This window comes from Miscanthus floridulus, chromosome 4 (genome assembly GCF_019320115.1).
Source record: "Miscanthus floridulus cultivar M001 chromosome 4, ASM1932011v1, whole genome shotgun sequence".
NCBI lineage: Eukaryota > Viridiplantae > Streptophyta > Magnoliopsida > Poales > Poaceae > Miscanthus > Miscanthus floridulus.
The window spans coordinates 88,941,731-88,965,032 of NC_089583.1; the positions used below are offsets into that span (position 1 = coordinate 88,941,731).

A 23,302-nucleotide genomic window follows, 5' to 3' on the forward strand; every position below is an offset into this window, starting at 1 on the left:
GTTGAGCAGGTGGCGGCTTGGAAATGTCAGCAACTAAAGGCGTGTTTGTTCCTTAGTCCAGATTTTAGTTCCTGTCTTATCGAATATTTGGACACATACATAGAGTATTAAATATAGATTAAAAAAATAACTAATTACACAGATTGTGACTAATTTGCGAGACGAATTTTTTAAGCCTATTTAATCCATGATTTGATAATGTTGTGCTACAGTAAATATGTGCTAACGATGGCTTAATAGATTCATCTCGTAAATTAGTCTACTCCTGTGTAATTAGTTTTTTAATTAGCTCATATTTAGTCCTCCTAATTAGCATCCGAACGTTTGATGTGACACGGACTAAACTTTAGTCCCTGGAACCAAACACCCTATAATACTAGTAAAATAGTACTCGTACTTGGGCATTTGTAGGTTTTTTTCTATGGGTGCATTGTCGTAGAAACCTGCTTGGAGTTCTGCATTGTCGAAGTCGCTGACGTCATCTCGCCCTGGAAGATGGTTCCTAAGGTTCCTGGGAATCTAAGCCCTAAGCCCTTGTTTAGTTACACCTTAACTTCCAAAAAGTTGCTACAGTATTTGTCACATCGAATGTTTGCGGCTCGTGCATGGAGCATTAAATGTAGACGAAAAGAAAAACTAATTGCACAATTTGGTGGGAAATTGCGAGACGAACGTTTTTGAGCCTAATTAGTCCATGTTTGAACACTATTTGTCAAATAAAAACGAACGTGCTACAATAGCCCCAAAATCCAAATTCCTACGACTAAACAAGGCGTAATATGATAGCCGGGGAGGTGATAAATTAGAAGGAAAAAAATGACAGCCCACCCTTCTATATGAAGCATATCTATATTCTTTTCTCAAAGAACATGCTTGTTCTTTTTTCTTTTGAAAACATAGCTAGGCCTCGTTTAGATGCATTCCAAATTCCAAGTTTTTTCACTCTCTCTCCATCACATCAATTTTTAGCCACTTGCATGGAGTATTAAATGTAGGTAAAAAAAATAACTAATTACACAGTTTAGTTGGAAATCACGAGATGAATCTTTTGAGCCTAGTTGGTCCACGATTGGATAATATTTGTCAAATAAGACGAAAGTTGTACTATTCATCGAGTTCACTTTTTTTCGCAATCTAAACGAGGCCCTAGTCCACGTGCAAAATAACAAAGTCAGTACATCCACCCTGCCGCTAGAACAGACACCTCGCCTTGTAGCGGACGGCTTCAGGCTTCCGTTCTCACGCACGGAGTTGGGCCCCTTTGGTTCGAGGGCCCAGTGCAGGGGCACAGCTCGAACCCCCCAAGGGCCAGGTGCCCGGTGCCCGCGTGGTCTCGCTGCGCCCGTGGCCTCGCGCACCTGTCGCCGCCTGCCTAGCCCCACACGCCGGCAGTCCGCAGCTAGGGAGCCTGTTCGGCTGGGCAAAATCGGCTGGCTGGCCCGTTGTTCGCTGGGCTGATCAGCCCAGCCGTTCAAGCCAGCATCCCTCCGCGTCCCTGAGGCTGTCCGCACCGGGCAGCGCTAAAGCTCCCGGTACGCTACCGGTAGCGTACCGGCTGCACAGTAGACCGCGACAGACCGCGCGCGAGAGAGCCGCCGCTAAAACACTGTAGCGCTACTGTAGTAATGAGAGGGAGAGTTGTGGAGAGAGAGAAAGAGAGAGGGAGGGGAATAAAATATGGAATAGTGGATATAGAGTATGTGATAGAGATAACATAGATGCGGAAGAAATGAGTATATAGTAGAGAATCTCGATGACTAGGATAGAATATTTCTTTTTAAGATGAAAATAGAGGTGCACAAGTACGATAGCCTGAGTCGCTCGCTCACTCACTCCGTAGTCCTCCCTCCCTCGCTCCGTCCCCCGCGCCCCCACGCCTAGGTTTCCGCCGCGCGGGTCGCCGCCGGTGTGAGCTCCGGTTCTCCGTTCCTTCCCCGGCGCCGTCGAAACCTCCCACACTCTGGACTCGACTTCGTCCCCGCCGAGCCCTCCACGCCGCTCTAGTACTCGCTGCTCCCTCCCTCTCTCTCCTCACTCCTCTCCACACCACTGCCTTTCTCTTGTTGTTCCTCGCAAGAAAAAGGCGAAAAATCCTACGCAAATCCGCCGTCCTCTCCACCGCCGAAGCTTCTGGGTCCTCCTCGCCGCCGGTACGCGTTAGATCGGCTCGCCGGCGTCGGTAAGCAGCCCAAAGATCCCTGCTTTTTTTCCCCAGTCTTCTTGTCCCACGTGGTTGGTTTCATTGTACTGTTTTCTTCGAGCCCGTGGGGGGAAAATGGTAATGCCGGTGGCCGCGACCGCGGTTCCTTGGTCCGTCCCTGTTTTCCGGGTAGCTGCGGGATTGGCGCTTGCTCGGCCGGCATAGCACGGCGCGGTTCAAGCGGTTAGGCCTTTAGCCTTTACCCCGCAGGTGGTCTCTCTGTGACCCGCCTTGCGGATCCGACGCCGCCGTCGTCCCCCCACCCCCACTGGATCTGACACCCACGTGCTCCTATTGCAGCTGAGGCCGCCCGGCGCCATGGTGTCGCAGCACGGCATCCTCCTCGCCGATAACATCATCTCCGACCACTTCGGCCCCATCGTATCCGTAAGGCCGCCTCCGTCCCCTCCTCCTCTCCCCGCCGTTCCTCGCACGCTCGCGGAGCGACGCGCGAATGCGCTGCCCTAACACCCGCCCGCCGGGTCCCCTCTTTCGCAGAAAGTGTGTGGCTGCCTTCTGCGCCACGGCGCACTGTCGCTGCTGGAGATCGTCCGCCGCCTCGAGCTCTCGCCCAGGCAGGTGAAGAATTCCCTCCTCATCCTCATTCAGCACAACTGCGTCCAGGCCTACACAAGCCCCAGAGGCAAGACCCTCTGCGAAACCTTGCTTTTAGCATCTGATTTGGTGGACTATCAGAATTTGATGCCACTATTGGGCGGCTTGCAGGGGGTGGCGATAAGACGGTGACGCTCTACTTGGCCATCTTCGACAATGTCCTGCACCGGCTGCGCTTCTCAAAGTTCCTTTCTGTCGTCCGTGTGGATATTCCAGAGGTAGTTTATATAAGTTTGATTGCAATCGTTCTGTTTATGCTGTTACATTTTAAAATCGAAACTGGTATAATCGGTCATGACAGTTCTTCTCTAATTGCTGAAGTCAATATGGAGTAAAAGGTAGGTGGATGTGGTTGTTTGGTAGATGCATCTTCACCTTGTTTAATGTTCCAGAGTTGTGGTATGGGCCAGTTGAGTTTCCTAGTGCTACACTGAAGATTGTCAGGACAACCTAGAATGTGCACCATTAGTCAGATCTGGTGCCTTGGGTAGTGACCACTCGACGTTGTCAATGACATTGATGCATTCATAATATTTCAAATTGTACTTGTTATTTGGAGAATAGTGGGTAGTCAATGCTTTCTATCTGGAACTTTGCATTTGGCATGATCAAGCTAGCAATGCCGGACATATTATTCTCCCTCCTCCTATGGGATCTTGTTTGGTCTTTGGACTTCTACGCCCCTGTTTTGTAGGATCTGAAATATTCCATTTCATGTTCTGTTATGGCCTGGGTTAGGGGGCTGTGCTGTATGAGAGGATTGAGAGTCTTCGAGGGTGAATGGATGCTGAACGGGACACTTGAGAATGGGCATATGCTTGGATGGTGGCACCCAAACACAAGACCGAGGGGCAGATGATGATCTATTAAAATAATATTATTTCAAAAAAAATCAGAACCTAGATATGTAAATCCAATCTAACTAACAACCTATGTAAAAGTTTTACGTATATGTCATATAGTAACAAACTAATGTCGCTGCATCATCCCTGCTGCTGATCTGGTGTTCCTTGGTCAGCCCGCTGGTCTGACATGTCCCTACTCGTAATGGTTCAGTATGTTCAAGATATTATGTCTTGTTTGCATCCTAAACTTGTTGTATGAGTTATAACCAGTGTTAGAAAGCATTTTGGTTACCAATATCGATCATATATGTTCAAATTGATCAATTAACCTTAGAGTTAGAAAGTGCAACTTATGATGCCCATCCTAAATGTTCAATTTAATTGGTTATGCTCTTTTGCGATTTGCTAACTGCAGTATCAATTATTGGTTTGTGACAGTTGATAAGACTATAAGAGAACTAACAGGCATAGTCTTAACTCTTAACATCAACTTCTCTTTAGTCGATGTACTACTTGTACCACTGAAATTGTCATTCATTCCATTTTATTCTCTGTCAGAAAGAAGGACTTGTTGTAACTTTAGGTCCCAACATATTTAGTCATAGTTAGCTTTTTGATGACGTTTTGCAACTCGCAGTCAGAAGTTCTTCTCGAAGGATTACTTCAGAATGGTAGGCTAACATTTGAGCAACTTGTGGAGCGAACAATATTTAAAGTACCAGAAGGTCGGTATTTTTATTGATGTGGTTATCTTACCATTCTTTGCTCTTTTTGTGATAATGTTTGCTTTCTTTTCTGTCTAAACTTTAGCCTTTTAGCTATAACATTTTCAAAGTTATCCTTCCCATTAATGGGTCAGTAAATGTTTCAGGCAGCCCCTTACCAACAAGGGAAGAAATACGAATGAACTTCAACAAACTTGTATATGCGCATTATGTGGAACGTTGCCCAAAACCGGAACCTTTTTTCGATCCTCTTGCAGTTGAACAACCTACATCCACAAGGAAACGAGCTCCTAAAGTAAGTCACTTTCATTCCTTATTAGCCGTTATGGTTATTAGTTTCTAGTTTTTAGAATCTGATCATATTCTATTTCATACTCCTTTTGTTTCACAGTAATATTCTATTTTCTTGGAGTGTGTTGTTTTATTACCTTATTAATAGAGAAGCCATTTGATAGGGGCATGCATGGTGAGATATAATGGAATGCTTTAGATTTAATGCCTTAATTTTTGTGGGTTTGGACTTGTATTGTGTAGGGATTGATAAAAGATAACTAGTCTATTCATAACCAAAAGCTAATTTATTTGAAGAAAATTTGCGAACTCAGTGGTTGAAGAATGGCAGAGCAGGGATAGAAGGAAATAGCACACTGTTGCTCCCTCATGACAAAGAATTGCACATCTTGTTTTTGTTCTGGGTTGTTGATGAATATGTACCTTGTCCTTACATTTTTCATGTTTAACTGGCTTGTAGTCTTTTTTGTAACCTCATACCAAGGTCTTGATCTTGTTATATGTTATAAATATACATGGTGATTGTCTGGGTGAGCTGACAAATGTATCTTTGGGACAGACTGTTGAGACGGTTCTTTCACTTGAGCAGAAAGTTGTCTGTACTGCAGCTCTATCTGATGCTGAAAGATTTTCTCAGATACCATACCTCATGGAAGGGTCATCGAGTGCAAATGATGGCCATCATGCTGTTGCTGGTAATAAGGTATTATGCTCTGTTCAGTTATAGTGATCGTCATGTTGCAATGCGGTGGTGTCATGCCATTACAAATTTACAATAGTGAAGTGTAAATGCTAATCCTGTTTCTGCTTTCCTATTGTTATTAAGCTAGAAAAGGCAAACACGGTGTTCTAGCCTTCTAGGTTATTTGCTAATGAAAACTATGATTGATTGACCAACAAAATTTAACTGCATGGTCTAGGTGATACATAGACCAAAATTAGCGCTGAACCTGTTTTTTTTTGGCTTAAATTTGCTCCAGGTAACACATTTGACTTTGATATAGATCCAGATGAGCATGGTTTTTGATATCCAAACTACTTTCTTATTTTGAGCTTAAACTTTTCCTACATAATTTTTCTGGTGTAGATTTACTTATTTGGTCCTACTGAGGATCATGTAGTCCTCATTAGAACCCACCAAACTATGGACATATGTATCCCCTTTTTTTGAGTTGCAATATTTCTTCTTTTCTGAGATATTAGCCATGCATCATCATTGTGGTATTTTTTTTCTTGTTAGAATTTATATCGTATTTGCCTTTTCATGGGAGCTTTAAAACATGAATCATTAGTTTTCATTCTATTTTGATACTGTTTGAAAATATGCATGGGATATGTTACTCTGTTCATCTCCTAATTATCTTATCATTTTTCCCAGCGAAAACATGAAGCCTTAGAAGTTGATGAAGAGGATTCGATAATTGCAGAAAGTGAAGTACTTTGGCGGATAAATTTTGAGAGGTTCATATTTTGTTTAAAGAAGAAGGTGTGCTTATGTACCTACTTTATAGCATATATGTAGTTGCATGTATTCGTTTTCTTTTCCCTCTGTATTTGTGCTTCCATTTGCATGTCTGCAGATGGGGCTTCTTGAAGCAGGATCCTAGTATAGCTAGATGCAAACCAATTCATTCTACTTTGTCTTTTCTTGTGAACTAAATATTCTATTTTTCCAGAAACAACAAGGGGCAGGTTTTCTGAATAATATATCGTTAAATAGGATTAAGAGCAGAATGAGCTACAAAAAAAGGGTTTGCAATTCCATTTTTTCCAAGAAAAAGATATGCTCATTACATGTCAGAGGTTGGTAAATCAAACTGTCTTCTCTATTAAGGAAAAAAGAAACCTTGGCCATGGGGAGAGATGTCCCCTTGCTTTGTCATAAGAGGAGTACTAAACCCTTTCATAAGGTACTCAGATAAAGTGACCTGTGAGCACCTGGGTTCAAGCCTGGTTCTGGTTGGCTGCCTCTTAACTAGAGCCTCTACCAACCGAGATAATACTTCTTTTTTATTATTATTTTCTCAAACATGGAGGAGAACTGTGCATCATTATATTTGGAAGAAAACCAAGTTGTTTGCTCAATGGCCAGTTCTCTCTATAAAGACATCTTACATAAGCTTACCATCTGTTCCACTGAATTGCGTGTACTTGCACCGTAGTTATTATGTTTTTTTTAAAATCTTCTGAACAGCTCCATTCCAAAATAAGAAAACTGTTAGCTTCTCATTTTTGTATATATATTTATTTGTATGTACATGCATGGGGTTGTTAACATCTCATTTATTATGTATTTATTTAACTGTACATGTGGATGCTTTTGAGAGAAGCATGATCTTGAACTTCCTACTGCTTAGTCTTTCTTCCTGTACTGAAGTTCTGTGCAGAACGAAAGAAAGCAAAGATGAGGCTTGGAACACTTGCTATATGGGAAGCATTTTTTGAGGCCAATGTAACGAACAACGACAACAAGACTGGTAATACCCACTATCAATATATCAAATTGTCTCGTTACTAGATCCTCAAAGTATCACAGCATTAAACAATATCAGAAACTGAGGCTAGTAAGTGTTTTAGTGAGCCATTTTTTTAGAATAAAAATAATATATTTATTTTAGCTTACAAACACTAAATGTGACATAGAGCTATAAGTTGGAACCCTGCCAAAATGGGTTCCTAGTTAAAATATTCACAAGAATTCATCAAGAGATTATAAAATTTACTGTTTTGTACTCAACCACAATGTGATAATTGTTCATTAAGCAGATAATTCTGAACCTATTAGTCTACAAGGGTCTTCTCTGAACCTGATACTTGGAGTATGCCATGCGTTTCATCCGTTTCAAAATACTTGAGCAACTACCCTATATGTAAAAGACCAAAGAGGCAGAAAATCTTGTTAACAATGGTATTTGACCATTATTAATGACATAAGAGGCCATTCGACATCTTTACATCATTAGTAGGAGAGGTGAAGGATTCGGAAAAAAACATAAATAACTACATTGTTGATCTCTCCGCTGGACAACCATTCTGAAATGAGGAATCCCGATAAACTGGTAAACTATCTTGAAATGAAGGAACTAATAGTTAGTTCAACATTGGTATATGGCCTTTGTTAAAGTTGCATTGTTTCATCTTTCTTCTGAGCCACTAACCCTAAATCTTAGCAGCCTGGAACGCGGGATGAACCCACGCTCCGTATTGTGGGAACTTTGCCCTGAAATGAGGAAGTAGGAACTTAAGTTGTCCCAAACGCCGTTGGATTGTCATCCACCGGGACAATGAAACGGTGCAAAGAAACCGCTGCAGGCAGCTTCCTCTTCCTCGCTAACACGTATCTTGAGTCCAGACTGCGCCACTGCCTAGCCGACGAGGTTGTCCAGGTTGCAGTGCTGCGCTCCATAGGTGCATGCGTTGTGGGCTTGGCGGGTGAAGTCGATAGCTCTAGAGAGATTAAATGGAGCATGAGCTACCCATTTTAGAGGGTTGTTGGCGCAAGATGGTGGCCAGAGGTGTGATTTAAGGTGGCGCCTGCACCCTGTTGTGGCAGAGAAACAGTGAGAGGGAGAAGAGACGGTGGCGGGCGGGTGCATGCATGTGCTGGAAGAGAGGATTAGGGTAAAGAATCTGTGGTGGGCCAGTGGTTTGTGAGTGGGCTTAATGGGCAACGAAATAGAAACCCAGACCTATCACTTCTTCCATTTTCTTTCGTTTTTAACTTTTGATGGAATCAGCACATTGCTCACCAATTGCTATGTAGATACAAATATAAATTTGTGTTCTGTCGTGGATCTTGCATAATCTGGAACACGTTCTTCGTCCCAGGAACATAGTTCAGCTATATTTGGTACACGTTCCCTGTCTCGAACGAACAACAAAAAGTGGTGTTGCTCATACTCATTCCTCGACCCCATTAAAAAAGGGCGTACCCAGTGCAGAGAGCTCCCGCTCTGTGCGGGGTCTGGGGAAGGGTGTTAGTGGCAAGCCATACCCTTGCCTGTGCAATGCGAGGAGACCGCGACTCGAACCCGGAACCTTCCGGTCACAGGTGGTAAGACTCTACCGCTTGCACCAGGCTCGCCCTTCATTCCTCGACCCCATTGATCCGGGAATTTGTCTGCTGAGCCCTAATTTTGTCGTCTCGTCTCTTATGTGATCCTCAATTTAGATGGCCAATAAAAAGGGACATTTAGTTGTATACTGTCATTTTAAAGGATTTTGTTCTGGTGGGTGGATAGGGACTTGAATTCAGAAGAGACACTACCTCTGTCCGGAAAATAATGCAGTTGTAGTTCTATCTCTAGTCAAACATCTTAAGTTCAGCAAAATTTAGATAAAAGAGTATCAATATTTATGGCACCAAATATATATATAATATGCAAAGTACATTCCATGACGAATCCAATGATATTTATTTGGTATCATAAATATTGATACCTTTTTTTATAAATTTGATCAAAGTTAAGATGGTCAAACTATCAAAATTTTGACTGGATCTTGGTCGAAGCATCAACTATTTGTGGCTGAGGGAAATGTTTTAGTAATGAATTCTTGACTTTTGCAGTGACATCACCAATAGATGGAATTTTGGAGAGAGTAGGACAAAAGGAAGGAGGCACGTCAATGACTTTGGATCAGATAATAAGTGTATTGAATGATTTAGAGTGTACTTCTACCACTAATAACCCAGAAGAATTCACATTCGGTAAGGACACATACTGCTATGCATAAGTTTGATACATCCATTTCCTATAACTGATTTTTTGTACATAAACTGGAGACTGGACTGTTGCGTCACACTCTGCAGAAATTGTCTGGTTATGAACTTTAGTCTGGTTGACTGATTTAAATCCTACCTGATGAAAACTTTAATTGGTCAATTTTGTATGATTATTTGGTACAAACAACCTTAAATTTACTCGCAAAATGAACTAGCTTGCGACGTTGTTGGTCCTGATCCTTGTGGTTATGACTTAACAGTTAAACATGTTACTTCCTCCGTTTTTAAATATATATGATGTTTAGGACAAGCTAATCAGTTGTAATCCTCTTTGTAGATTTGAATAAATTGGTTGAGACATGTCGAAATGATGAGGTACATGAATGCTTTACTGTTTCATCCTTTATTATTCAGGGTTAGATAAATACTCCCTCCATTTCAAAATTTAAGGGGTTTTAGTTTTGTCCTAAGTCAAACTTCTCTAACAACCAAGTTTATAAAAAAAATGCATCAACATCTACAGCACCAAATTAGTTTCATCATGTCCACCATGGCACCATGAAATATGTCTTGATAATGCATTTATTTGGTATTGTAGATGTTAAATATATTTTTCTATAAATTTGGTCAAACTAAAGAAGTTTAACTTAGGAAAAACGAAAACCTCTTAAACTTTGTAATGGAGGGAGCTTCCTTTAATCAGATTCATATTGGTTCCAATTCTTTGTGCATTGTAGATAGAGTCCCTTGTGAAAAAGAAACATGGGCAAGAAGCTTATACAATCTTTAGGTTATTGCTGAAACAAGGCTGTCCAGTTGAGACCGATGAAGTAAGGAATCTTCTATGCTGAGGATTTTTTTCTCTTTTGTGTGTTATTAGACTGTCTCCAACGAGATAGGTAAACGGCGACCCAAACCCAAAATGCCTCATGCACAGTGTTTTGGGTCGTAAAATCATCGTCCAACGGAGAACGCAAACAGGGTAGCTATTTTGCGTAGCAACCGACTCGCGAGGCAAAAAAGCGTCGTCAAGAACGACGACGCAAAAGCAGAGAGAGAGGAGCGACCGACGCCGGAGCCCGGCACAGGGGCGGGACCGATGGAGGTCGGTGGAGGCGCGGCTGCCGTCGTGGAGTCCGGATCCGCCCGGCCGCCATCGGAGGGAGCAGGGGTAGGCGGCATCGCAGGGGAGGGGTTGCGGTCACCGTCGGGCAGGGGGGGGGGGGGGGGGGGGGGAGGATCCCGCCGGCGAGGTCCGCCTACGGTGGAGCAGCACCGTCGGCAAGGGCCGCTCGCCGCCCGCGGAGAAGAGCGCCGCCGGAGCGGACGCGGTGAGGATGAGGCCGGAGCTCGCCCGCACGGTGGCGCCGGATCCAGAGCTCGCACGGCGACGACCGCCCCGGATCCCGCTCCTCTTCTTCCTCAACGCCGGCAGCCACTCCCTTCTTCCTCAAGCTCCTCCTCGGGATCCAGATTGGGGGGAAATGCGGAGAGCGGGAGGACGTACACGAGGAGGAGCAGGGTGGCAGCGAGGACGGTGCGGATGGGCAGTGGGGGAGGGGAAGAAGCCATGGGAGATTTGGGGACGAGGATGACGAAATCCGCCGGAGTCCAGCTCCGTGCTTGGAGGCTCTTCTTTTGCCTTCGCGGTTGGAAAAAGGAAAGCTTTGGGTATCTGACCCTTACACTGTGCGTGACCCATCGAGGGGAATGGGTCTGGTTTTTAGGTGGTCACGTTGGAGATAGTCTTATCAGTTGCACTTAAATACTTGTTGCATCAATTATATTTTATCTTCTTTATGTGGTGGTGTTTTTTTAACAAAATATTCATTAAATGGCACAGTTTCGTGTTGCAAACTTCAGTGTGTAATGCTGGACTTTCATCACAATTTGCAGATTACTGACAGGACAATTCTAGACAAGCAGGTTGTTCATGAAACTCTATACAAACTTTGGAAGGATGAATACATAGATTCAGAGGTTTGTTGTATAAACCGAACACATAGCATTTCCTCCTTAGACAAGCTTTCTACTTCATCCTTCTTAAGATTTTGTCACTTTACTTTGGAGTCGCTGCATCAAAATGTTTTCCATGGAAGACTAACAGTGTACTTACTGCAATGTCTTCAGTCTCTAACCAACTTTAATGATGTGAAAGAGGTTAATTGGTTTAGTATGTCATTTAACAGTGCAAGTCTGGACAGTGTCAAAACCTTTTCTTAGAGTTAGCAGCCCCTGGATCTTTGCTTATGTTTGTTGTGGACAAATATTGTGAAATAGAATGAGTGGGTTGGAGTGAAGGAAGATATGATTATCTACTTTGGATGTTTTTTTACATTCCTGAACCAGACAGATGACATTATCATCCTTAGAAATTTGTTATGATATGTTGTGTAATTCAGGGAGTGGGTTTAGTTCCCTATAGGCACATGCACCCTGTAACCACACCTTCTGTTGTGCATCTTAGTGTTTGCTACACCTTAGACTTACTCATTAAGAATTTAAAGTTCAAAATGGTGTAGGACAGATCACAGATCCTACTTGACAATGCACATCCTTAGAAATTTGTTATGATATGTTGTGTAATTCAGGGAGTGGGTTTAGTTCCCTATAGGCACATGCATCCCGTAACTACACCTTCTGTTGTGCATCTTAGTGTTTGCTACACCTTAGACTTACTCATTAAGAATTTAAAGTTCAAAATGGTGTAGGACAGATCACAGATCCTACTTGACAATGCACATGACAGTTGCACAATGCATGTTTTTGACATGTATGTGCCAGCGGGGGTGGGGGCACTTGCATTTCTGTATTACATGTATGGTGTGATGGAGGAGGCTGGGTTAGCCGAAAGATGGTTAGACATCGGAGGACACAAGGGAACACTGATTTTTCAGTGTCAGAAGGGGTAGATTGGTAGAAAATGCCCCCAAGCCAGGTTCAAACAAACAAGTGTCAGTAGTATGAGTCCCATGGACTAGTGATTTCTTTTTCATGTTCATAAGGCTCACTTCAATGTTCCTTGAAACCTTAATCTCCTAGCCTACACCAAGACTTGTATGGCAAGTTGTTTACACCGATAAACCATAGCAATGTGCTCTACCCTAAAGTTCCACGATAGCATAGTTGGAATTGATTGCGTTGTGCTAGCAATTATATCTAGCTAATTAATGTGCTAAACATAAACAATTAATGGGAAAGTGGGTTTTCCAACTGCCAATTCCAAAGTTTCAGGCTAGAATAGCAAATGTCTGGTGCTTCTTTTATCACTGTTTTTAAGCTTTTGTTTGCTCTTAATGATTTACTAGTAGATTGCAAATTAGTTATTTTTTCTGCAAACATGTCAAGTTTAGCATCAATACTTCTTCAGCAATATTACTAAATACAACAACAAACAACAACAACATAGCCTTTCAGTCCCAAGCAAGTTGGGGTAGGCTAGAGTTGAAACCCACCAAGAGCCCCAAGTCACGGTTCAAGCACTTCAATATCTGCTTTCCAAGCACTCCTATTCAAACATAGATCTCTAGCTATATCCCAAGCTTTCAAATCTCTTTATATTGCCTCCCCCCATGTCAATTTCAGTCTTCCTCTACCTCTCCTCATATTATTAGCTTGGCTTAAGACTCCACAATGCACTGGTGCCTCTGGAGGTCTCCTTTGGACATGGCCAAACCACCTCAACCGATGTTGGACAAGCTTTTCTTCAATCGGTGCTACCTCTAGGCGATCACGTATATCATCGTTCCGAACTCGGTCCATTCTTGTGTGACCGCAAATCCATCGCAACATACACAATATTACTATATAGGGATGGAATTTTATGGCAACTTCAGTTTTTTATTTTTCTGGTGCAAAATTCGGAATGTTTCAACCTGATTGACAGACAGACTAAGCCTAGCAAATGAGCACTCTGTTCTTTTTGTCGGGCGAGATCACTCTGTTCTTGGATTCAGCAGTGAAGACAATCACTGAATTTGTGAATTGTTACACTTATCACTTATATTTAGCAGAGTATTATAGTGACTTAAGTATTTGTAAGCATATTGTACCATACTTCAAATAGACAGCAAAAGACTGCTTGTGCTGACAGCAAGTCAATTATGTTGCAGAGAGTCCCTTCTACATCAGGAACAGGAACCGGAAGCACTCAGTTCTTTGTTTGGAGAGTAAAAAATATTTATAGGGAACACTTCATGGACCATCTTTACCATGCTGCTTTAAACTTGCGCCAGATGGTCAATTACATGGCTGAACTATTACTTGAGGTTAGTTATTTAACCCGAGATTTGCATGTTTAGATCCTAACTTTATAAGCTAATCATCGGAGATCAAAATTTTAATTAGAAAATGTAATTGGGGATTATAATGCCTTGGCTAGTCTGAATGTTGTTTGACTACATGATCAAGTCAAACCACTATTCTCAAAATAAAAAAAAATAATAATGATTCTTATTTGTGTTATCTAATTCTCTGTGGGTAGGTGGAATTTTATTTTTCTTTCTATGTTCTATCCCCAAATTGCATAAATCCAAACTTCTCTTTGATCAAATTCTGAAAAATTAGTTTTGGACTCTAACTGTATTTCACTATTGGTAAGTAGTGATTGTGTGCAGACTGCGGAGCAGGAAGATGAGCACTTTATGTAGCGGTTTAAGATAGTTTGAAATTAATATTCCCTATCATATAGGCATCAAATGGTTCTTGTCCAGCTAATAATGTGTTGACTGAAAGTAACGATTGGGTGCAACCTTATTCCACTTGGTAGTAGTGTCATTCAAAATTCAGACATGGCATGGAATAACAATTTATAGAGATCCCAATATACTATCACTGTTTTTGGTCAGGAAAGTTAATGGTTTCATCTTCTTTTACCAGCAAACCGTTCAATTTTTACCCTGCAATGTTTGGCTTGAGTTGTCTTAATTTCATCTACCCAGTGTTTTGTCGATAACACAATGAGTTAATGTGAGACATTGAGACATGTACTTTTTCAAATCATAATTCATGTGTATCTCATACATCGTTTTAAAAACCATGTATTTCAGGGTTCAAAGGATGAAATCAAGCTTCGGAACAGAAAAAACATTTTGATCCTAGCTCTCACTAGACATGATGAATCCCTTATGATGTTCCATGATTTTTGAGAACACTGGAACAGGATCTGGTCTGTCATATTTACATATATGGATGTATGGTTAGATGGTTTGAAAATAAAGTAGCTTAACTTTTTTTGCAGATAGGTCTTTATTTATGCATTATGTGTTTTGATGTTTTTCATATTTGATCATTTGATGGTGCCAGCTACAATGGATATTTACCATAGGGCCTATGTTTGGGTGAAGGCGTCAATGCGTCATGCCCCCTGTTCCATGCTCTGAATATTTCAAAAGAAACTTTTAAAAAGATGATAACGGTTATATTTGTATTTAAAAGTAGTTGCAAAATTTATGTCATTGCTATATTCTGCTTACATTCCAATACTATTAATCAATGGTGAAACCAGTGTCTGGGTAGCCATAGCCATGCTGTGTAGTTTCTGTCAGTTGATTGCGTTTATATCATACTGAGAGAAAAAAAAAGAGGCACTCGCTGACGAAACCCATCTCGCTCTTACCGGCCTGCTGTCACCGATGATTGCAAGTGGATAATCAAGTTGCAAAGAACTCGGACAGTAGCTCTTGTGATCCTGTCCATGGGAAGGAATGTTCGGCGACATGCGAATCTACGCTATGGGAAGCAGCTGTCGACAAGTTGCCTTGTTCGTTTGGCTGATAAGCCATAGTTGAAAGTATCGTTGGCTGATTTGTTGTGAGAGAAAAATATTGTTTGTTGACTGAAAAAAATATGACTTATAAGCCAAGCGAACAGGGCGCCGTCCTTCTAGTGCGCCAAATACATTATTATGTCTTCGTGGTTGAACTTTGAGGCAGTACGTAGGTGTTTCTCTGAACGTGAACGTGCGGTGGTTGGTAAAAGCTCGATGTCTCTCGAAGGGAAGTCTCCATTGCTGGCCGGTGACGAGCCTGTTGTCCGCTGCTGCGACAACTTGCTGTAGTACAGTACATTGCGGTAGAGTAGAAGCAATACATAAATACGTCTGCCACCGAGAAAGGTAAAACAATGTCAGCCAGTTTCACCAGAATGTTGGAATATATTTTCGTAATAAATCTTGTTTGCGACATAAATATTAATACTAACACTATAAGCTTAGTTAAACTTTAACGTACTTGACCAGCACGAATCCTACGTCTGAGATTCTGGTCGCCGCGTGGGCAGACATGCATCGTCCTGTAGATGCCACATCATCTACTAGAGTAGCAACCTACACATGCCACAAAACTGGATATGTCGTCACGGAATCCTTGTGATTGGTCGCAAGAACAGAAGATGATTACAGTACAAACACACACCGGGTGCACCGAATTTTTTACTATTTAACCATTTTTTCGAAAGTTTCTCTCAAATAGACCCCTGGCGGAAAGAATTCTGGAAATGGACCCTTGGCTCGGCGCCAGAGTGACTGGCGCCGAGCTCGGCGCCACTGTAAAACTAAGGTATTAAGTTAAATTTAAGGTGTTTGATGTGCTTGCTAACCATCGGCCTCACCAAACGTAGGCCTTCAAAGGGCAAGGTCAACCCTTCTGTTCTGCTCGCGCATCAATCGACCCAATCGACCCTTCTGTTCTGCTTGCTAACCATACGTTTGGTAAATTTAAAGACTTAGCCAAAATTTTATATATCCATCTCACGGTAAATTTAGGGACTTAGCCAAAATTCTAAGTTACCGGTGATTGTGAGGTAGGGTGAAGTGGCGAGAAAAAAACCCGAGACGGAGGAGAAATAAGAGGAAGAACGCTCGGAGAAGAAGTGCAGGCTGGGTTAAATGCAGGTGTCTCGGCGCCATTCACTATGGCGCCGAGCTCGGCGCCAAGATCTACGGCGCCGAGCCCCTGGCAGGCTATTTTCACCGTGCCCAGGACCTCGGCGCCAGTCACTCTGGCGCCGAGCCAAAGGTCTATTTTCGGAATTCTTTCCGCCAGGGGTCTATTTGAGAGAAACTTTCGAAAAAGGGCGAAATGGTAAAAAATTCGGCCAGGTGCAGTAGGAGGAGTATATGATTGCGAAGACCCTTTGGCATGCACTCGTATTCCTCTGTGCTAATGATGGCACTGTACTGATAGATGGAGTAGCACTGAACGTACACGCGGTGGTGTGCTAGGTGTGTTTAGTTGGGGAGGTAAAATTTTTTTGGTGTCACATCGGATGTGTCGGAAGGATGTCGGGGTTTTTTTGGATACTAATAAAAAAACAAATTATAGAACCCATCAGAAAATGGGACATCTAATTATTTGCCACTCTTACGGAGGCCGCCTCTCTGATTGCCAACTTTATGGTGGCAACTACAAAAATATCCCAGAAAATAGTAACTCACCTAATTTTTTGCCATTTTTGCTGACGTGGCATGCCAGATCAGCCAGCCAGCTTGGGAACGGGCCGTTGACGCTCGAAGACCGAAGACAAAAGACCATTCTGCCCCCGCCGTGTATTGCTTAACGAGCGCCGTCTCCTCCTATGTGCTCAGTCCCAACGGTTCTCTCTGGCCTGCTCACTGCAGGGCGGGCCCACCTGTCATGTTGTCTTCAACCTCCGTCAGGAATTCCTCCCTCTCTCTCTCTTCTCCATTAACGGAGAATCCGAGCTCCAAAGAGCCCACCTCCTTTACTCCTGCGGCACTTAAATTCCACAATAGTGCTGCTATAACGTTGCTCTTCAATATCCCTACATCAAATGGACGTTCCTCCATTTCCTCTGTCCGTTACTCCGGCCGCCATTGATGGCAATGAACCGAGCTACATTCCCGTCCACGTTCATCGTTCATCTCCCTATAAAAACTGGAACGAGGTCGCAAGTGCACGCTGCTGCTCCTACGCCCCTCCCCGCAACTTCTCTCCCGTGCCAGCACCCCCAACTTTCGCCGTCGCCGCCATTGCCGGGCCGGGTCGAGCTCGTGATCTCCCATCTCCCACCTCCCACCACCTCTGGACTCGATCGGTTCTTCGCCGGCACCGCAGGGTCGCCACGAGCTCACCCCGCTACTCCTCATCGTTGATCCGTGGCCGCATCGTCGAACTCCACCGAGCTCCGCCCGCACCTCTTCGTCGTTCGTCGTCTCCAGACCACCCCGAGCCATTCTGCTGACAAAGAGGACCACCAGCGTACACACCGCGGTCGCCTCTTCCTTTTCCGCCGGTCGCCGCGCGTCCCCGGCCATCGGAGCCGCAACTCGGCCGACGCCGTCGAGCCCCCGCCGCACGGGAGCACCACCACGCCGACGTCCCTGCTGCTGTGAAGACAACCAGAGCAGAGGCTCCTCTCGACCATCCGTTTCCAGATCGACGGTCACAATTTCATCTTGACCGTTGGTCAACCAAAGTCATGTTGAGGCCACATCATCTTTTATCTTCCAATCAGCATGCGCCACGTACTCGGTCAACAGCCACGTCATCTTTATTGGCTATTCAACCGTCCAGTCAAACTATATTTGCAGTCTAGCCCCTGAGATCCTTCGAAAACAGTTGGGACTGAGCAGATGGGAGGAGATGGCGCTTGTTAAGCAATACACGGCGGGGGCAAAATGGTCTTTTGCCTTCGGTCTTCGAGCGTCAACGATCCGTTCCCAAGCTGGCTAGCTGATCTGGCATGCCACGTCAGTAAAAATGGCAAAAAATTAGACGAGTTACTATTTTCTGGGATATTTTTGTAGTTGCCATCACAAAGTTGGCAATCAGAGAGGCGGTCTCCGTAAGAGTGGCAAATAATTAGATGTCCTTCAGAAAACTGCGAGACGAATCTAATGATACTAATTAATCGGTCATTAGCACATGTGGGTTATTGTAGCACTTAAGGCTTTTCATGGACTAATTAGGCTTAAAAGATTCGTCTCGCGATTTTGCCGAGAACTATGCAATTAGTTTTTTTTATCTACACTTAGTACTACATGCATGTGTCCAAACGTGCTCTTAATTTTGGAAACTAAACCAGGCCTGCCTCTCTGACCATCTGACGTACGTACCACGGTCAATGGATGATGAGCTGGAAGCCAAAGGCAGTCCTCTCCGATCCCTGGCCAGGTTCGTTCGTTCGCACTGTATACAGCAGGCATGTGAGCATATTTGCCTGAGCATGTGGGCTTGCTTCCTCTCCTCCCCGCGCTCAGCTCAATCAGTTCACCACCACCAGTCGCGGACAAACTTCCAGCCGCCGCCGGCCCTGCCTACCTGCGACGTTGCTTTTATCATGGCTGACGGACCCGGCCGGCATAAAATCCTGCGTGGAATTCGGACGTCTGCATCTACTAGCTCATGTTACGCTCCTTTCCTTGAACGTGGAATACAGTTGTTAGCCAGAAACGGAAAATTGTGCACTTGTTTGGCGAATCGGAATATACATCGGATGGAAACTGGACGATAGAACAAACTTCCCAATAACATACCTGGGCTTGCCATTGTCATTGGGTAGACTAAAGGTAGTCCATGTTCAAAGTGTTAGGATTCGTTTTAGGATCGGGATACTTAGCATAATAGTAATAGATGTTTGGGATCACAGAGAGGCAGAGAGAGAGAGGGGTGATAGGTTGCAAACCATCAAATGCCGTAGTTGTCGAAGCTCCGGCCGGGATTTCGTTGACGGACGCCATCTGCGCGCCGACAGCGACGGTCGGTGGAGAGGGAGTGGCGCTGTGGCGTCCTCGGTGGCGGCGTGAGCGTCGGGTGGCGTTGTTGGCGTCGGTGGTGCTTCCCGTCGCTGGCAGCGCCCCTTCTCAAGATCAGATCTAGGGATAGGATATCGGTGGGGTGACTGGCAGCGCGGTGAACCTCGTACTACGAGCCCCGGCCCCCACCTTTCCTTTATAGCGCTGTGCGACGGGGGCCCACCAACCATGTAGGGTTGGGCGCCCCCGATCAGGGCACGAGGACAAGGCCCAATTAGGCCGTTGGGCCTAACTGGTGGGAGATCAATCCTAACATTCTCCCCCTTGATCTCTCATCTATTCTTTGTTCTTTAATTTCATACTCAAAACTTTCAATTCATATTTTTCTTGCTTCCATCCTATTTCATCACAGATTAGTGCATAGAACTGTCCCATCGTCACAGCAATTAGTGCCGTTAGACTAACAGCCATAATACACTTCTCCGTTTTGAAATATAAACTTTCTTTGGGCCCTTCGTATGTTCGGGAATCATAGGCTTTCCCTTAAACCCATGCCGGCTACGTGTTCTCTGAACACGTTGGGTGGTAAGCCCTTTGTGAGCGAATCCGCGAGCATTTTCTCTGTACTTATATGCTCAAGATTTATTATATGATCCCGAACTTTATCTTTCACAACATAGTACTTTATGTCAATGTGTTTGGCAGCACCACTTGATCTATTGTTGTGAGCGTACTGTACCGCTGGATTGTTATCACAATACAATCTCAGTGGTTCATTTATATCATCAATCACTTTCAATCCGGGTATGAATTTCTTCAGCTAATTCACCTGTCCTGTTGCCTCATAGCATGCTACAAACTCGGCATACATTGTCGAGGATGTAGTTACGGTTTGTTTGGAGCTTTTTCACGATATAGCCCCTCCTGCGAGAGTAAATACATATCCTGACGTGGATTTTCTTTCGTCTCCCGCATAATCAGAATCTGAATACCCCTCTATCTGTAGGGAGTCAGATCTTCTATACGTAAGCATGAGGCCTTTCGTACCCTGCAAATAACGCAGGACTTTCTTCACTAATTTCCAATATTCAATTCCTAGATTCTTTTAGTATCTGCCAAGTAACCCGGTAACAAAAGCTAAGTCAGGGCGTGTACACACTTGAGCATATTGTAAACTTACAACAGCTGAAGCATACGGTACCGTTTTCATTCGGTCAATTTCATATTGGTTCTTGAGACACTGATGTTCCCCAAATCTATCGCCCTTGACTATAGGAGCAGATGAAGGACTGCACGCATACATACTAAATTTCTTCAGGACCTTTTCTATGTATGCCTTTTGCGATAATCCTAGAACCCCTTTTCTCCTGTCTCGGTGAATCTCTATTCCCAAAACGAACGAGGCCTCACCAAAATCTTTCATATCAAAGTTTGAGGACAAGAATTTCTTCGTTTCCATTAGTAGATTGATATCACTACTAGCAAGCAAGATATCATCCACATACAAAATTAGAAATATGTACTTTCCATTCCTGAACTTTGCATAAACGCAATCGTCCTCAACATTTTCTTCAAACCCAAAACCTTTTATCGTTCTATCAAACTTCAAATACCACTGTCTTGAAGCTTGCTTCAATCCGTAGATTGATTTCTTTAGGCGGCATTCCATATTTTCCTTTCCTTTTACGACAAAACCTTTCGGTTGTGCCATATAAACATTTTCTTCCAAATCCTCATTTAAGAAAGCCGTCTTTACATCCATTTGATGCAACTCCAAATCATAGTGGGCTACAAGTGCCATTATAATTCTGAAGGAATCTTTACATGAGACTGGAGAAAACGTCTCATTGTAATCAATCCATTCTCTTTGCGTGAAGCCTTTCGCCACAAGTCACGCTTTAAATCTTTCTATATTCTCTTGGGAGTCATATTTCGTTTTGTAGACCCATTTACAGCCTACTGTTTTGGCTCCTTTAGGAATATTTTCTAAGTCCCAAACTTTATTGGTACTCATTGATTTCAATTCATCTTCCATGGCCTTAAGCCACTTTGATGAGTGGTCGCTTCTCATGGCTTCTTCAAATGAGGTGGGATCATCCCACATCTGACATTCTTCTGTTTCATAAACTTCATAGTCATCAGTAATAGCTGATCTTCTTATTCTTTGAGACCTTCTAGGTGCCTCCGGCACTTGTTTCACATTGGGCTGTTGTTGTTCTTCCTTATGTGCAACATTTGGTTTTATAGGTTCTTCAAGGATAGGCTCCTCAAGGATAGGTTCCTCATATTCATTTATTGTCGCCACGGGAGAACTTGCAACAGGTGTTGGCACTACAGTGTCCTGCACTATCGATGCAACAGCAGCAGGTAGCGTGAAGAATGGTTCTTTAACCATCGGAGTGGGTACATGTACCCGTTTCTCCTGTAGGTTGATTTCTCGTGTTACCATGCTCCCCCTAATCATGTTGTCCTCTAAGAACACAGCGTGTCTTGTTTCTACAATCTTCATATGTCTGTCAGGACAATAGAAGCGATATCCTTTCGATCTTTCTGGATAGCCAATAAAATGGCAGCTGACTGTCTTGAAGTCTAATTTTCCTATGTTCGGGTTAAACACTTTTGCCTCAGCTGGACAGCCCCACACACGCAAATGGTTAAGTGAGGGTTCCCTTCCTGTCCATAATTCATACGGTGTTTTAGGCACCGATTTACTTGGTACTCGATTAAGTATGTGAATGGCGGTTTTCAGTGCCTCCATCCATAAACTAATCGGTAATGTGGAGTAACTCATCATGCTTCTTACTATATCTATTAAGGTACGGTTACGTCTTTCAGCCACTCCATTCTGCTGAGGCTCCCCCAGTGTGGAGTACTGAGCAACTATGCCATTTTTCTGTAGGAACCTTGCGAAAGGTCCAGGAATTTGGCCATATGGGGTATGTTGCCCATAGTACTCTCCACCTCGGTCTGATCGTACTATCTTGATTTTCTTATTGTGCTGATTTTCAACTTCAGCTTTAAATATTTTGAATTTATCCAATGCTTCCGATCTTTCTTTAATTGGATAAATATTGCCATAACGAGAGTAGTCGTCTGTGAATGTTATAAACGAGTCATAACCATCCACACTTTTCACAGGAAAAGGACCACATATATCTGTGTGGATTATTTCTAAAATTCCTGTGCTTCGTTTGGCATCTTTCTTAATTTTCTTGACATACTTTCCTTTGATGCAATCAATACATTGCTCTAAATCTGAAAATTCTAAGTGCGGGAGAATTGATTCCTTAACCAATCGTTCCATTCTCCCCCTCGAAATATGGCCCAAGCGACAATGCCATAATTTCGAAGAGACAGTATCAATTCTCTTCCGCTTTTTAGTTACATCCGTAGATCGGGAATCATTCACATTCTCATCACATACATTGTTTGCATTCTCAGCAAGAGATAATAAATAAAGCTTGTCTTGTCGGAAGGCAAGACCAACACATTTATTATTAACCAGTATCTTACACTTGCTGTCGGATACAGTGAGAAGGGGTACCCTAAGCAAGAACCAAAAAACGACTGCTTAGACTTCGTAAAAGTCGAAACTAGCTAAACACCGCTGGCCTCGACCGATTCTCCGACTCGCCCGAGGCCCCCTCACCGCTGACCTCGAGCGATCCCCCACCAAAGGCCTCGGCCGGGCCGCCGACCCTCCGTCTCGCGCGAGGCGGGCTCGGCAGCACTCCGCTGCCTCTTCCTTCACCCGTCCCTCTGACAAAACGTCGTATCGCATTAACTCAGCCAACTGCTGCCCCTGACATCGGCCACATGCTCAGCACAGTATAGCAGAATGGCCGACGGGACAGGAGGCAGGACTGGGCAGAGGTTACCCACCACTGTGCTAACCACTATGCATATGGTTGACGCCCATGCCTCACTATGCTGCCAACTCCTGCTCCGAGAACAACGCAGCGTGGGTAGCCACGTCTGAAATACTGTGGCCTCAGAATCAGTACCCAGGACCAATAATTTCCCCCAAGGCCTCAGCAGTTTGCTTCAGGGGCTCGGCAGCCTGAGGATCCATGTCCGCCGAACCCCCCACGATGGCTCGGCCCCGCTATCTGCAGAGCCACAGCTCCCTACGACGTCATCGCACGATGACCAGCACGTCGCCCGCCATGTCCTGCATCAAGCTGTACT

The 23,302-nt window shown here is 43.8% G+C and overlaps 1 protein-coding gene across 4 annotated transcripts; it reads left to right on the plus strand.

The window, feature by feature from the left end:
* The first annotated feature begins 1,815 nt into the window (after positions 1-1,815).
* On the plus strand, positions 1,816-14,846 carry LOC136549948 (uncharacterized). Of its 4 annotated transcripts, none has more exons than XM_066541379.1 (15): positions 1,816-2,179; positions 2,501-2,587; positions 2,699-2,843; positions 2,927-3,033; positions 4,298-4,385; positions 4,532-4,680; positions 5,236-5,379; positions 6,055-6,162; positions 7,054-7,153; positions 9,244-9,384; positions 9,737-9,774; positions 10,137-10,229; positions 11,296-11,379; positions 13,512-13,667; positions 14,448-14,846. In XM_066541379.1, exons 2-15 carry the CDS (start codon positions 2,519-2,521, stop codon positions 14,544-14,546), a joined length of 1,521 nt encoding a protein of 506 aa, XP_066397476.1. In that variant the 5' UTR covers positions 1,816-2,179; positions 2,501-2,518; the 3' UTR covers positions 14,547-14,846. The 4 variants fall into 4 exon arrangements, with proteins under 4 accessions (XP_066397476.1, XP_066397480.1, XP_066397477.1 ...); XM_066541383.1 differs by having other exon boundaries at positions 5,314-5,379; XM_066541380.1 differs by lacking the exon at positions 1,816-2,179 and adding an exon at positions 2,252-2,383.
* The last annotated feature ends 8,456 nt before the right edge of the window (positions 14,847-23,302 follow it).

Excerpts from the sequence above, each read along its gene's own strand:
- LOC136549948 (XM_066541379.1), top strand. The coding sequence starts at position 2,519 with ATGGTGTCGCAGCACGGCATCCTCCTCGCCGATAACATCATCTCCGAC. Across the intron at positions 6,163-7,053 it reads TATTTTGTTTAAAGAAGAAG|TTCTGTGCAGAACGAAAGAA; the intron begins GTGTGCTTATGT and ends CCTGTACTGAAG. Across the intron at positions 13,668-14,447 it reads TGGCTGAACTATTACTTGAG|GGTTCAAAGGATGAAATCAA; the intron begins GTTAGTTATTTA and ends CATGTATTTCAG.